Consider the following 13,811-nt stretch of genomic DNA (forward strand, 5'->3'; position numbering starts at 1 on the left):
TAAATATTTGCACACCAGGTACTTTCTGAAGTGAAATTTGAGAAAACTGGAGGAAAGGGTCAAAGATTAAGGCTCCTACATCTTTTCTCCCATCCTTAACAAAAACTACTGGACTGGGCAAACCCCATAAACAACTAAGGATGGCAGCACCATGCTAAAAACTGTGCTGTGAAAATCTAAACACTAAATCCTCAGATCCCCTGCCCTCAATTCTTCCGTTAGTGGGCTTTCCCACTGCTGACAACTAAGCATGTAGATTTCACACAGGTGCATTCCAACTAGTTTAGGACAAAGAGCCAAAGATCTTAAGGCACTGACACTAAAGGACATCCAGTCCAAATCACTCTGTAGTGAAGCCCACAGTTGACAAGTTCTACCCATTAGCACACAGCTTCCAAAAAGCCTCATTAATAGGTAAAAGTGGACATGGGACAGGCAGTGGGTTAAGCCACCATATCCCATTTCAGGGTGCTGGTTAGAACCCTGGTTACCTTGCTTCCCATTCAGCTTTCTGCTAATGAATCTGGGAAAGCAGATGATGACCCAGTTACCTGGGTCCCTGCCATCCACATGGGAGACAGGGATGCAGTTCAGTGCTCCTAGCTTTGGCCTAGCACATCCTCAGCTATTTAGGCATTCAGAGAGTGAAGCAGCAGATGGAAGGTTTCTATCTCTCTCTCAGCCTTTCAAATATATAAATAAATAAATCTTTGAAGGAAAAGAAAACAGTGTATAGCTAATTAGCATACACTTTAAGAAAAGGGATAAAATAAAGAGGAAAAAAGGCAAACTTAACAGAAATCTTGGACGATAGCTTTTTAAAAAATGTAGTAGCTATCATTTATACCTTTAAAGATAGCAAGCAGAAGACAATAGGATACTGTATTTAAGAAAAAGACCAGTGAAAGAAGGGGCCTGTGTTGTGGTGCAGCAGGGTAAGCTATCACCTGAAGCACCAGTATCCCCATGGGCCGTGGTTCCCATCTGGGCTGCTCTAATTCTGATCCAAATACCAGCTAATATGACTGAGAAAGTTGTAAAAGATGGCCATAGCCCAAGTATTTAGTGCCTGCCACTCCCTGGGAGAGCTAGAGGCAAATAAATCTTGTGGTTGCTGGCTTCAGCCTGGCTCAGTCTGAATGGTTGTGGCCATTTGGGGAGTAAGCCAATGGATGGAAGATCTCCTCTCTAACTGCCTTTCAAATAAATGCACAGTGTTAGGTCGCTGCTTATGAAGCTGCCACTGCATATGAGAGCACTGCTCTGAGTCTCAGCTGCTGCACCTCTGATCCAGCTCCCTCTAACGCACCTGAGAAAGTAATGGAATTGTCCAGGCCCCTGCACCCATTTGAGAGACCTGGATGGAGTCCCAGACTCCTGGCTTTATCCTAGGCAAGTCCTGGCCATGGCGGCCATTTGGGGAGTGAACCAGCAGATGGACGACCTCTCCACTCTGTCTTTCCTTCCCACTCTATCACAATGCCTTTTCAGTGTATCTTTAGGGGGAAAAAAGGGCTCAAAGAACAAAAAGGAGTTCATGGAAACACCCTCTCTCTATAGCTCTTTCAAATAAATGAACAAATTGAAAAAGCCACTGGAAGGACTACAAAAATGTTTACAGAGGGGGCGGGTGCTGTGGTGCAGGTTAACCTGCTGACAGCAATGCTGGCATCCGATATAGGCACTGGTTGGAGTCCTGGCTGCTCCACTTCTGATCAGCTTCAAGCTAATGGCCTGGGAAAGCAGAGGACTCCATGTTTGCACCCCGGTGCCAATGTGGGAGACCAGGAAAAAGCTCTTGGCTCCTGGTTTCAGTCTGGTCCAGCCCCAGTCATGGTGGCCATTTGAGGAGTGAACCAGTGGATGGAAGATCTCTCTCTCTCTCTGCCTTTGCCTCTGCATCTCTGTAACTCCGCCTCTCAAAAAGTAAATAAATCTTCAAAAAAAAAAAAAAAGTTAACAGAGATTAACTGTGGGTGGCAGGGCATTGGTAAGGAGCAATGATTTTTTTTTTTTTTACAGGCAGAGTGGACAGTGAGAGAGAGAGAGACAGAGAGAAAGGTCTTCCTTTGCCATTGGTTTACCCTCCAATGGCCGCCACACTGTGCTGATCTGAAGGCAGGAGCCAGGTGCTTATCCTGGTCTCCCATGGGGTGCAGGGCCCAAGCACTTGGGCCATCCTCCACTGCACTCCAGGGCCACAGCAGAGGGCTGGCCTGGAAGAGGGGCAAGCGGGACAGAATCTGGCGCCCTGACCGGGACTAGAACCCGGTGTGCCAGCGCCGCCTGGAGCAATGATCTTCTACAATGATCATCTATCTCCAAAATTCTTACAATCTAGAAGTCTTACACAAGAACTTACTTTGGATTTTGTACAGAAGAAAATGGTTCACGTACCAGATCTCGGAGAACAGTTTTCCTCTGACGGCCACGGTATTTCCAGAGCTGCTTGTTGGATGTCAGATGGGCTATGATACCTGCAGCAAAATAGCTGACTTCTATTTCCTTGCTGTGGAGTAAGCTGCTGACATGCTGCAGCACCTCGCTGCTCATCAGTGCGCACGAGAGCTCTGTGACTTCGGCAATGTTGTTCTACAGGTGCCAGGCAGCAGAGAACATCAGGAACACGAAAGGAGGAGAATCAAGATCTGGCTCTTCTCTTCCTTCTGCTCAGCTCAGCCCCACCTATAACACTCACTCCCATCCCCACCCCAATCTCCCCAGTGCCCAATCTCAGCCCTTGATGATGACCATTAATAACAAACATTGCACTTACTACAGCCAGGCACAATACCAGGGAAATAAAAGTGTCTATCAGGGGCCGGTGCTGTGGCCACCGCCTGCAGTGCCGGCATCCCATATGGGTGCTGGTTCAAGTCCCAACTGTTCCACTTCCTATCTAGCTTTCTGCTATTGCCTGGGAAAGCAGCAGAAGGTGGCCCACGTCTTTGGGCCCCTGCATTCACATGGGAGACCGGGAAGTAGGTCCAGGCTCCTGGCTTTGGATCAGCGCAGCTCCAGCTGTTGCGGCCAACTTGGGAGTGGGTGGAAGACTCCTCTCTCTCTCTACCTCTCCTTCTCTGTGTAACTCTTTCAAATAAATAAATAAATTTTTTTTAAAAAAAAAAGTGTCTATCAGCCTTATCTCATTTATTCTTGACATGGGTTCCTGCCACCCACAGAGATCTAGATTGGGTTCCAGGTCCTGGCACCAGTCAGGTCCAGCCCTGGACACTGTGAATGAGCAGGTGGCAGCTGTATCTGTCTCTCACTCTCCTTTCAAATTATTAATAATTAGTCACACATATACTACAAACTAGTGTGTTACTTCAGAACTGAAATGAATTTCTTAATTTAAAAACACAGTAACAATTCCCTTTCTGGGAATTCACTGCAGCTCAGCCTCTTGCTGGAGGCTGCCGTCAGCTCCTGTCAGAAGCTGCCCAAGTTCCCGGCCATGTGAGCTCCACCCTTCCGCAACCATTTACTTCCAGAGTCTGCAGAGTCAGCTCGAAGTGTGCCTGTCGCATGGCCGATGGCAAGACAGCTTCATATATATTAGTTATACAATCATAGGATTATTATTTCCCACTGTAACCAGCATGGCAAATTGCAGGTGCTTATGGTATGTCTTCAACACTTTTTGTAAATCTTCACAATTATCTTTAAGAAACTTCTTAATTATAGAATAAACTGATTTGAGAGACAGCACAGAAGCAAGAACAATGAAATTTCAAAAAACTGATTGCCTGGGGGCCAGTGTTGTGGCATGGTGGGATTAAGCAGACAAGACTAAAAGGCCTGCCCAAGTGCTTGGGTCCTTGCATCTGTGTGGGAGACCCAGCTGAAGCTCCTGGCTTCTGGCTCCTGTTTGGCCCATCCCCAGACACTGCAGCCATTTTGGGGGTAAATCAGCTGATGAAAAAATTAATCTCTGTGTGTGTGTGTTCTTCTCTTTCTGTAACTCTGCCTTTCAAATAAATAAATCCTCAAAAACAAAACAAAACAATGGCTGGCGCCGAGGCTCACTTAGTTAATCCTCTGCCTGTGGTGCCGGCATCCCACATGGGTACCGGGTTCTAGTCCCGATTGCTCCTCTTCCAGTCCAGCTCTCTGCTGTAGCCCTGGAAGGCAGTGGAGGATGGCCCAAGTGCTTGGGTGCCTGCACTCACATGTGAGACCGGGAGGAAGCACCTGGCTCAGCTGTAATTCTGCCTTTCAAATAAATAAATCTATCTTTAAAATAAATAAATTAATAAATAAATGGGCTATTGTTTTAAGCCACTAAGCTATAGTCTGTTTTCAGCAATAGATAACTGATCTACAATGGTAAATGGTATTTACTTTAAGGGACAATGTGAAGATTAAATTGCTTACAACAGTGGCTAGCATGTAGTAGGTACTAAACAGGTGTTAGTTTTCTGTAAATGAGTTCAAAGGAATTCACCTTACCAAAAGACCAAGTACTTTGCTTTGTATTGCTGATTCCGGAAAAGTCTGTCAAGAGAACATACAGGTTACTTTATCATGAACAAAAGAACTTTGCATATAAATTCAATTCTGTCTTCCCACCTCCAAGACTTGAATGAAGATGGGCAATCCTTGATGTTCAACAAAGTGCTTGCATGCAGCTGGACACTCGTCTGTGAGATTCCAAAGTGCTTTCAAAGTGAACAAGAAGGTGATATCATGTAACTTCTCAGTAGTCTTTTGTTTTAATATCACCAGCAGTTCCTAAAAACCAAAGAGAAAGGGAGTTAGATGCCCAACTGATGGATTCAATTTCAGTTTAAGAAGAACAATATAGTGAAGAATTTTAGAATCCAACCCGGATTGTAAACCCAAGTCCTACCATTTAATATATTTTTCTGATCTGTTCTCTTTCAATTACTTCCCTCTTATGGCTTTTATTAGGATTATATAAAAACAAAAAGGTTCAATGCACACGTGGTCCAACTTGCTATAAAGCTCATAATGAGCTACATTTATAGACAATTCCATTTATTTATATATTTAGAATGCTTAGTCAAAATTAGTCAGATACTAATTTAGGTAGGAAAGACAGACAAGAAAATAAAAAATAGCCCGAAATTCCCATGTCAGTTGGGACTGGGAAAGGTCAAAGTCAGGAGCCAGGAACTCCATCCACATGGAAAGCAGAGACCCAAATACTTGAGCTATCTCGATACTTCTGCTATCTCACCCACTATGCATTAGCAGGAAGCTTGATGGTAAGTGGAGGCAGGACACAAACCTAGGCACTCCCATAAGGGATGTGGGTGTCCCACCTGTGTCCCACAATGCCCAACTCTCCCAAATTACCACCTAAAATTGTCTTAAGAACTCTAGTACTGGGATCAGTATTGGGTACAACGGGTTAAGCCACTGTCGGATATAGCACCCCATATGAGCACTGATTTGTGTCCTGGCTGCTCCACTTCCAGTCCAACACCTCACTAATGTGCCTGGGAAGGCAGTGGAGGATGGCCTAAGTACTTGAGGCCCTGCACACACATGGAAGACACAGATGGAGTCCAGGATCATGGCTTTCGCTTGGTCCAGCCCTGGCCATTGCAGCCATTTGAGGAACAAGCAGAAGGAAGAACTCTCTGTGTACCTTTGTCACTCTGCCTTTCAAATAAAATAAATCTTTAAAAAAAACAAAAAAAAAAACAAAAACAAAAAAACCTGCTCTCTAGTATTACTCTTCCCAGTCTGCTGCTTCCAGTATTCACCGTCTAGTCCTGCAGCCATTTTCAACAACTTTAACCTCAATCTCGCCACTCAGCAAAATCCAATCTGAGTTAAACTTAACTGTCCCTTTACTTTATGCCTCCTCCAAAACATCTGGGTGTTTCAACAGCTAGCTCAACTGGTCTCACTTTCAAAATGAATTTCTACAGGGGAGACAAATGAATATGTTACTACTACTCTATTTCCCAGTGAATTTGCCCCAAAGACGACTATTTCCTAATTTTCTGGCCCCCTCCACCCCACCCCTTGTTAGATGACTTCATTTTACTCTTCACTGAGAACTTCTGCTGCTCTTTTTAACAAAAGCCAACAACCAGGGCTGGTGCTGTGGTAAAGCCACCGCCTGTGGTGCCAGCATCCTATATAGGCACCAGTTTGAATCCTGGCTTCTCCATTTCCGATCCAGCTCCCTGCTAATGTGGCCAAGTGCTTGGGCCCTTGAACCCATGTGGGAGGTCCAGAAGAAGCTCCTGGCACCTGGCTTCGGATGGGCTCAACTGCAGTCACTGCGGCCATCTGGGCAGTAAACCAGCAGACAGAAGACCTTTCTCTCTGTAACTCTGCCTTTCAAGTCAATAAAAATAAAGAAATCTTAAAATAAATAAATAAATAAATAGAGCCAACAGCCTACTCACAACTGTGTCAATATACTCTGCCTTCCTTGGCTTCTGCTCCAATCTGAAACCAACATCTTTATTTCTAGAAATCCAATTCCTGCAAAGATTTGGCATCAGGGGCTGGTGCTGTGGCATAGCAGGTAAAGCTGCCGCCGCCTGCAGTGCCAGAATCCCATATGGGCGCTGGTTCAAGTCTGGGCTGCTCCACTTCTGATCCCGCTCTCTGCTATGGCCTGGGAAAGCAGTGGAGAATGGCCCAAATCCTTGGGCCCCTGCACCTGCATGGAAGACCCAGAAGAAGCTCCTGGCTCCTGGCTCCTGGCTTCGGAACAGCTCAGCTCTGGCCATTGTAGCCAGTTGGGGAGTGAACCAGCAGATGGAAGACCTCTCTCTCGCTCGGTATAACTCTGACTTTAAAATAAATAAATAAGCTTAAAAAAAAAAAAAAGGTTTGGCATCAAATCATTTCCCTCTGTTTTACTTATACCATCTGCTCCCCCAAACCTCTATACAATGTTTTACCATAACCAATCTTAAAACAAAATATTGACCCTATATTACAGTATCTTGCTTCCTCTGCTTCCCTAAATACATCAAAAAGTCTCCATTTCTCATCTCATATTTGCTCACCACATTTTGGGCCACTACTCCACTAAAATCACAATAAGCAGTATGACTAATTTGTATCTTGCCAAATCTAGTAGTTGGTTCTGACCCCATGCTACTCATCCTCTCAGCAGCACTACACTGGACTCTTCAATTTCTCTTGAAATACTCTCCTTGGATTCTAAGACTGCTCTCGCTTCTCAGGTTTTCCTTCTAATTATTTTGGATCCATCTTCCCTCCTTTCCTGGCCCTCCCACTTCTCTGACATACTTATCTTAAGTAAGTATCTGAAAATTTCAGCCCTCAGCTTGTCTCCATACTCCACACTCTCCTATGTAATTTCATCAAACAACAGAATTTCTCTAGGACCAGCAGCTTCTCTGAGCCACATCCCCTGTATATTGACATCCCTAGCATGTGAGAAATCAATACTCTGACTTCAATAAATGGGATACATACAGTATTTTAAGAAAGGAAAATCAGTATTGCAGATGTCACTTTATCTAAATTAATCATAAATCTAACACAATATAAAGAAAATAGGAATTTTCTTGGAATAATTAGGCCAACTCCAGTGTTTGCATATAAAAAACAGATAAGGATAACCAAACCAAAATAAAAGGTTTTACATATCAAAGCATTTATGAAATTGTAAATAACATACAAGTAAATAGAGCAAAGTCAAGAAATAGATGCAAATATCAACTGGGAGTTTAATGTGGTACAGCATTAACAGTGAAGAAAAGACAGATTTTACAAAAGGTGAGAAAATGTCAGGAAGAAAAGTTAAATATAAACCTCTGTACCTCAAACAATTCCAAATAAATCAAATAGATGTTTAAATTCTTATTTACTTATATTACTTTAAAAGCAGAGAGTGAAATACAGACCTACAATCCACTGGTTCATTCTCCAAATGCCCAAAATAACCAGGACAGGGACAGGCTAAAATTATGAGCTGAGAAGGAGCTCAATGCAGGTCTCCCACACGGGTGGCAGGGGTCCAAACACGTGGGCCATGTTCCATGGCTTTTCCCAGGCCATTAGCAGGGAGCTGGATCAGAAGTAGAGCAGCCAGGACCCAAACTGGTGCCCATATGGGATGCTGACCTTGCAGGCAGCAGCTTTACCCACTTTGCCACAACACTGGCCCCTATTTGTATTATTTTAATAAAGGCAGAGAGAGACAGAAATACAGATCTCCAGTCCATTGGTTCACTCTCCAGATGTCCATAATTGTCAGGGCAGGGCCAGGCTGAAACCATGAGCTGAGAAGAAACTCAATCTGGGTCTCCTATGTGATTGGTAGGAACTCAACAACATGGGCCTATCTGCTGGCTCCCAGGGTACACAGCAGCAGGAAGAAGGAAATGGGAAAACACAAGCATTCCAATATAAGACACTGGGGTTGCAAATGAGGTCTCATCCACTATACCAAGCACCCACTGCTAAATCAAACTAAGTCAAATTATTTACTTGTATAACATTATTTGTGGACCATAGAAAATTATCAGCTTTGGGGTTGGTTGAAGTAGATAGACAATCTATCACTCTGACTTTCAAATAAAATGAATTTTTAAAAAAAAAGGAAGAAAGAAAAGAAATTACACAATAAGCATTATACTTCAAAATGCAGACGTAGGACCTGCATTATAGAGCTTGGACCACTGCCTGCAATGCCAGCATCTGATATGGATGCCAGTTGGAGTCTTGGCCGCTCCACTTCCAATCCAACTCCCTGCTCTGCTAAAGGCCCCAGTAAAGCAGCAGAAGATGGCCCAAGTGCTTGGACCCTGGTACCCACATATGAGACCTGGAAGAAGCTCCAGGGTCCTGGCTTTGATCTGCCACAGCTCCAGCCATTGCAGCCATCTGGGGAGTGAACCGGCAGATGGAAGACTTGTCTGTCTGTCTGCTAACTCTGCCTTTCAAATAAATAAATAAATAAATCTAAAAAAAAAAAAAAAAAAAAAAAAAAAAAAAAAAAAAAAAAAAAAGAAAGAAACGCAGAAGTAAATATCAAAAGAAACAGCTATAAGAGTAGGAAGCTTCTTCCAGGGAACACATCTTATAGATTTTTCATTTTAATTGGTCTTCTAGAATAATTTGATTTCTTAAAATCATGCTAATAAAATTTTCATGAAAAGCTTATAAAAATGATAATCAACCTACCTTAATTGCTGAGAAGAGCTCTTCTTTAAGCTGTAAAATTCTCTCAGGTGAGAGCTACAAACAGAAAGCAAAAAGTGAAGTATCTATTAAGAATAGCGAGAGGGATATCCTGCCTTTAGACAGTCACATACCTGGAGGACTAGAATAGAGATGACGCTCACTGCCATTGTTTGCATCTTGGGGTCTTCATGCCTACACAGCCATCCCATAACAAACTTTGCAGCATAAAATCTGAAAAGTATTATGCATTTTCTCATGATTACACAAAGTTTATCAAACTGTAGATAGGGACAGAAGAAATCACTTAGCCTCCCCAACAAATCCTGAAAGAAAAACAGTTTTGTTTTGTACTTGTGGAGCAGGGGTGAGGAATGTCCAGCCACAGGCTATATAAAGCCCACAAAGTCATTTGGTCTGGCTATATATGGCAAATATATATACATTTTTAAGTTGATAATTACTTTGTTCACTCTTGAAATGGACACAGACCAGGTCCAGGTCAGGCCAAATCCAGGAACCGGGGATTCAATCTGGGTCTCCCACAGAGGGAGCAGAGGCCCAAGCACTTCTACCATCTTCTTTTGCTTTCCCAGGAACATCAGCAGGGAGCTGGATTGGAAGGGCAGCAGCAGGGACTCATATGGGATGCCAGTGTCACAGGCAGCTCTTAACCTGCTGTGTCACAACACAGGGCCAAAGTTGATACACTTCTACGGCCAGCAAATGATGTTATAAATACCCAAATGAACCCAGTCAGAAAAAAGGTTCACCACCCCCGTTCTGGAGTCTCAGCTATTAAAATCGAGAGCCTCCTGTAAAGAAGAAGACCAGGGGCTGGTGTAATGGGTAAAGTTCCCTCCTGCAGTGCCAGCATCCCATAAGACCGCCAGTTCGGGTCCTGGCTGCTCGACTTCCAATCCAACTCTCTGCTATGGCCTGGGAAAGCAGTAGAAGATGACCCCTGTACCCTGGTGGGAGACCTGGAAGAAGCTCCTACTTCCTGGCTTCGGATCGGTACAGCTCTGGCTGTTGTGGCCACATGAGAAGTGAACCAGTGGATAAAAAGACCCCTTTCTCTGTCTCTGACTCTTTGCAACTCTGCCTTTCAAATAAATAAATAAAGAAAAAAAAAAGAGGGAAGACCAGGAGAACATTTAAATAAACAAATATTAACAAATATAATAGCAGAATGACTAAAATTATTTTTCTGAGAGAGAAAGTAATCTTCTACCAAGAGGCTCACTCCCTAAATGACTGCAACAGCCAGGACTGGGCAGGCCAAAACCAGAAGCCAAAAACTACAACCAGGTCTCTCATGTGGGTGTCAGGGACCCTAGCATTTAAGTCATCCTCCTCAGCCTTCCCAAACACATCAGCAAGCAGCAGGATCAGAAATGTAGCAGCATTCCAATATGGGATGGTTCAATCTGCTGCACCACAATACTGGCCTCCCCTGGAATGGCCAATACTTATTATTTCTGTAGACAGAGTTACAGAGAGAGAGAGATGGAGAGATCTTCCAGATGCTGGTCCACTCCCCAAATGGCTGCAACGGCCAGAGTTGGGCTGATCCAAAGCCAGGAGACAGGAGCTTCTTCCAGATCTCCCATGTGGGTGCAGGGGCCCAAGGACTTGTGCCATCTTCTGCTGTTTTCCCAGGCCATAGCAGAGAGCTGGTTCGGAAGTGGAGCAGCCAAGACTCAAACCAGTGCCCATATGGGATGTTGGCACTGCAGGCAGCGGCTTTACCTGCTATGCCTCAGTGCCAGCCCCAGGCCAATACTTCTTAAGCCAGGCCCTATTGAAAACACTTTGTAAACATGATCATATCTAATATTAGAAGATTAACTATTGTACAGGGAACTCATGCACAAAACTAATGGAAGGGCTAGAATTTGACTCTTTGGAACTCATCTATCCAATCATCTTTCTGTCCAAGAGGCTCAGTACAAACTTCACCAGGCTTCTGCTAAACTAATAAGCAAAAGCCAGCAACACTCAGAGTAACATAATCAACACCAATGAGATGACCAAGATGTACTTGCCTGTCAAATGGAACATCCGCAAGAATCCGGGAATTGGTTAAGCAGAGAAGACAATTCTTCTGTAACTTTTAGGGAATAAAACAAAATAATTTTTAGCAACTCTAACACTGCACCTCAAATAAAGGCTCTAAAAATGTGGCTGGTGTTCCCTATGAGCTTTTCTTATTGAGAACTCACTATGTACCTGGCCCCTTCAAGTTCCGCACTTAATCCCACAACTGATAATTGTCACGTAGGAAAGACTGAGCTTAGCCGGATCTTCCAGGCAGAAAGAAATGCAAATTTTAAAAGGCAGAAATGCAAATTTCTTAAATGACAAATACTGCCTTTCTGACTGTATTTTTTTAAAAATTAACTTACCATAAGTAAACTTTTCAATTAGATTTGACAATTTACATCTGTGTAACCATCACCACAACAAAGACAGAGATTTATGGCTTTAATTTAACTTAATCTTCATAAATGGGATGAAATAAAAACCAACGTTTTTCAGCCTATAAGGTTACCTAAAATACTAACATGTTTCTGGGTAACAGGTTTATCAGGGATCTTAAAAAATTTAACTTCAATATTAATCCATATTTCCTATTTTTCCTATAACAAGCATGAATTCCTTATCTATTTTCTTTCTCTTTGATAGAGTGAAAACCCAGAATGAGACATTTTGATGAATTGAATATTTTACTAAAAAATAAATATTGTTCATATATCTATCCTAAGATTAGAAAGTGAAATGAAGAATTCAAATTACCTGGGGGTATTGAGGAAAATTTTTCAGAGCTTTGAGAAGTAGACTGGTAACCTCTGACAGCAGACGAACAGGCATCCCCTTGGCCAGGCCCTGGCGAGTCAAGTTGAGGGCACAAGCACTGGCGGTGAACTGCACTGCCAAGTCCAGTGGATGGTTCCTCATTCCTATAGCCACAAGCTGAAGATGAACTTGGTTTTAGTGGCCTATGATAACATGAACATTCTGTATAGTGTCTTATTGCCTGGGGTCCGTCGGCAAAAATATCAGTTTCCTGGAACAGTAAGACTTTCCCTATCCTCAGCATTTACTCTCTTTCTTTTTAATAAAATTTTTTTTTTTTTTTTTTGGACAGGCAGAGTGGACAGTGAGAGAGACAGAGAGAAAGGTCTTCCTTTTGCCGTTGGTTCACCCTCCAATGGCCGCTGCAGCCAGCACGCTGCGGCCGGCGCACCGCACTGATCCGATGGCAGGAGCCAGGTGCTTATCCTGGTCTCCCATGGGGTGCAGGGCCCAAGGACTTGGGCCATCCTCCACTGCACTCCCGGGCCACAGCAGAGAGCTGGCCTGGAAGAGGGGCAACCGGGACAGAATCTGGCACCCTGACCGGGACTAGAACCCAGTGTGCCAGCGCCGCAGGCAGAGGATTAGCCTATTGAGCCGCGGCGCCGGCCAGCATTTACTCTTTAGGACATCAATGAATTACTGTAACACCTTCTAATTCAACTGCAGCCCTCAAGTAGTGGTTGGCTTTAGGCCAGTCACCTTCCTTCTCGGGACCTCCATTTCTGTACCTGTGAAATTCACTTCATAATCACTTACTGGGGACACAATCATGACTTGGACTCACACCCTAGTTCTTAGTGTGAACACCTGTGAGGAAGATGAGGGCATGTAAACAAGTAGCAGCTGTGAAGGATGCCAGAACATGGCACTGAAGAAAATCCCCATGGAAGAGTGCTACCTCAGGAAGCTGGAGGAAGTCATTTCTGAGAGGGAATGGAAGGGCTTCACTGAGAGATTCCATTGAGGCGGGGTCTTCAGAGGAAACGGAGGTGGAGGAAGTGTGATGAAGAAAAACAGTGAAAAAAGTGTGTGATAAACCCACCAGCAAAGACTAAGAATCTGAAAAGCTGAAAACATTTTAAAAAGGTCATCTGATGCCAAACAATGCAAGAATACCCAAGGAAGCCACTGTTACCAGCTTTAACATTCAGCAACACTGTGATTCATTTCCTGGGCCAAAATAAGGATGCTCATCTCTAAATTACATACACTAATATTTACATAAACTGTGATTTTAGGGGACCAAAGCCCTTCACTTTGTCAGGTACCTGAGCACAGGCAGCCTAGCGACCAAACTGAGATATACTTATGCAACTGTTTTTGTGGTACATTTGCTAAACTGCTCCTGGGATTCCATCAGACTGCCGTCATATACAATTTAAAAATGCAAAAACCTCGGGGCTGGCGCTGTGGTACAGCGGGTTAATGCCCTGGCCTGAAGCACCAGCATCCCACATGGGCAGCGGTTCAAGTCCCAGATGCTCCACTTCCGATCCAGCTCTCTGCTATGGCCTGGGAAAGTAGTGGAAAATGGCCCAGGTTCTTGGGCCCCTTCACACATGTGGGAGACCCAGAGGAAGCTCCTGGCTCCTGGCTTCGGATCAGCACAGCTCCGGCCATTGAAGCCATCTGGGGAGTGAACCAGTGGATGGAAGATCTTTATCTCTCTCTCTCTTTCTCTGCCTCTCCTCTCTCCGTGTAACTCTTTCAAATAAATAAATGAATCTTAAAAAAAAAAAAAAGAAATGTGATTTTCATAGAAATCACAGCATCTTAAGACTAAAACGGACTTTTAAAACATC

General features: G+C 43.8%; 1 protein-coding gene across 5 annotated transcripts in view; it reads right to left on the minus strand.

Annotated features, from left to right (window-relative positions):
• ZYG11A (zyg-11 family member A, cell cycle regulator) overlaps window positions 1-13,811 on the minus strand; it is a 38,223-nt gene that overhangs the window by 4,570 nt on the left and 19,842 nt on the right. For all 5 annotated transcript variants that reach the window (XM_089300620.1, XM_089300621.1, XM_089300623.1 and 2 more), the window contains 7 exons: window positions 11,947-12,123; window positions 11,196-11,260; window positions 9,282-9,381; window positions 9,151-9,204; window positions 4,573-4,734; window positions 4,453-4,497; window positions 2,398-2,592 (listed from right to left, as the gene is read on the minus strand). In XM_089300620.1, the coding sequence (XP_089156746.1) occupies window positions 2,398-2,592; window positions 4,453-4,497; window positions 4,573-4,734; window positions 9,151-9,204; window positions 9,282-9,381; window positions 11,196-11,260; window positions 11,947-12,123 (798 nt within the window). The remainder of the gene's footprint in view (window positions 1-2,397; window positions 2,593-4,452; window positions 4,498-4,572; window positions 4,735-9,150; window positions 9,205-9,281; window positions 9,382-11,195; window positions 11,261-11,946; window positions 12,124-13,811) is intronic.

The sequence above is a fragment of the Oryctolagus cuniculus genome, chromosome 7 (genome assembly GCF_051225735.1).
Source record: "Oryctolagus cuniculus isolate XC-2025 breed Fujian yellow rabbit chromosome 7, ASM5122573v1, whole genome shotgun sequence".
In the NCBI taxonomy this organism is placed as follows: Eukaryota; Metazoa; Chordata; class Mammalia; order Lagomorpha; family Leporidae; genus Oryctolagus; species Oryctolagus cuniculus.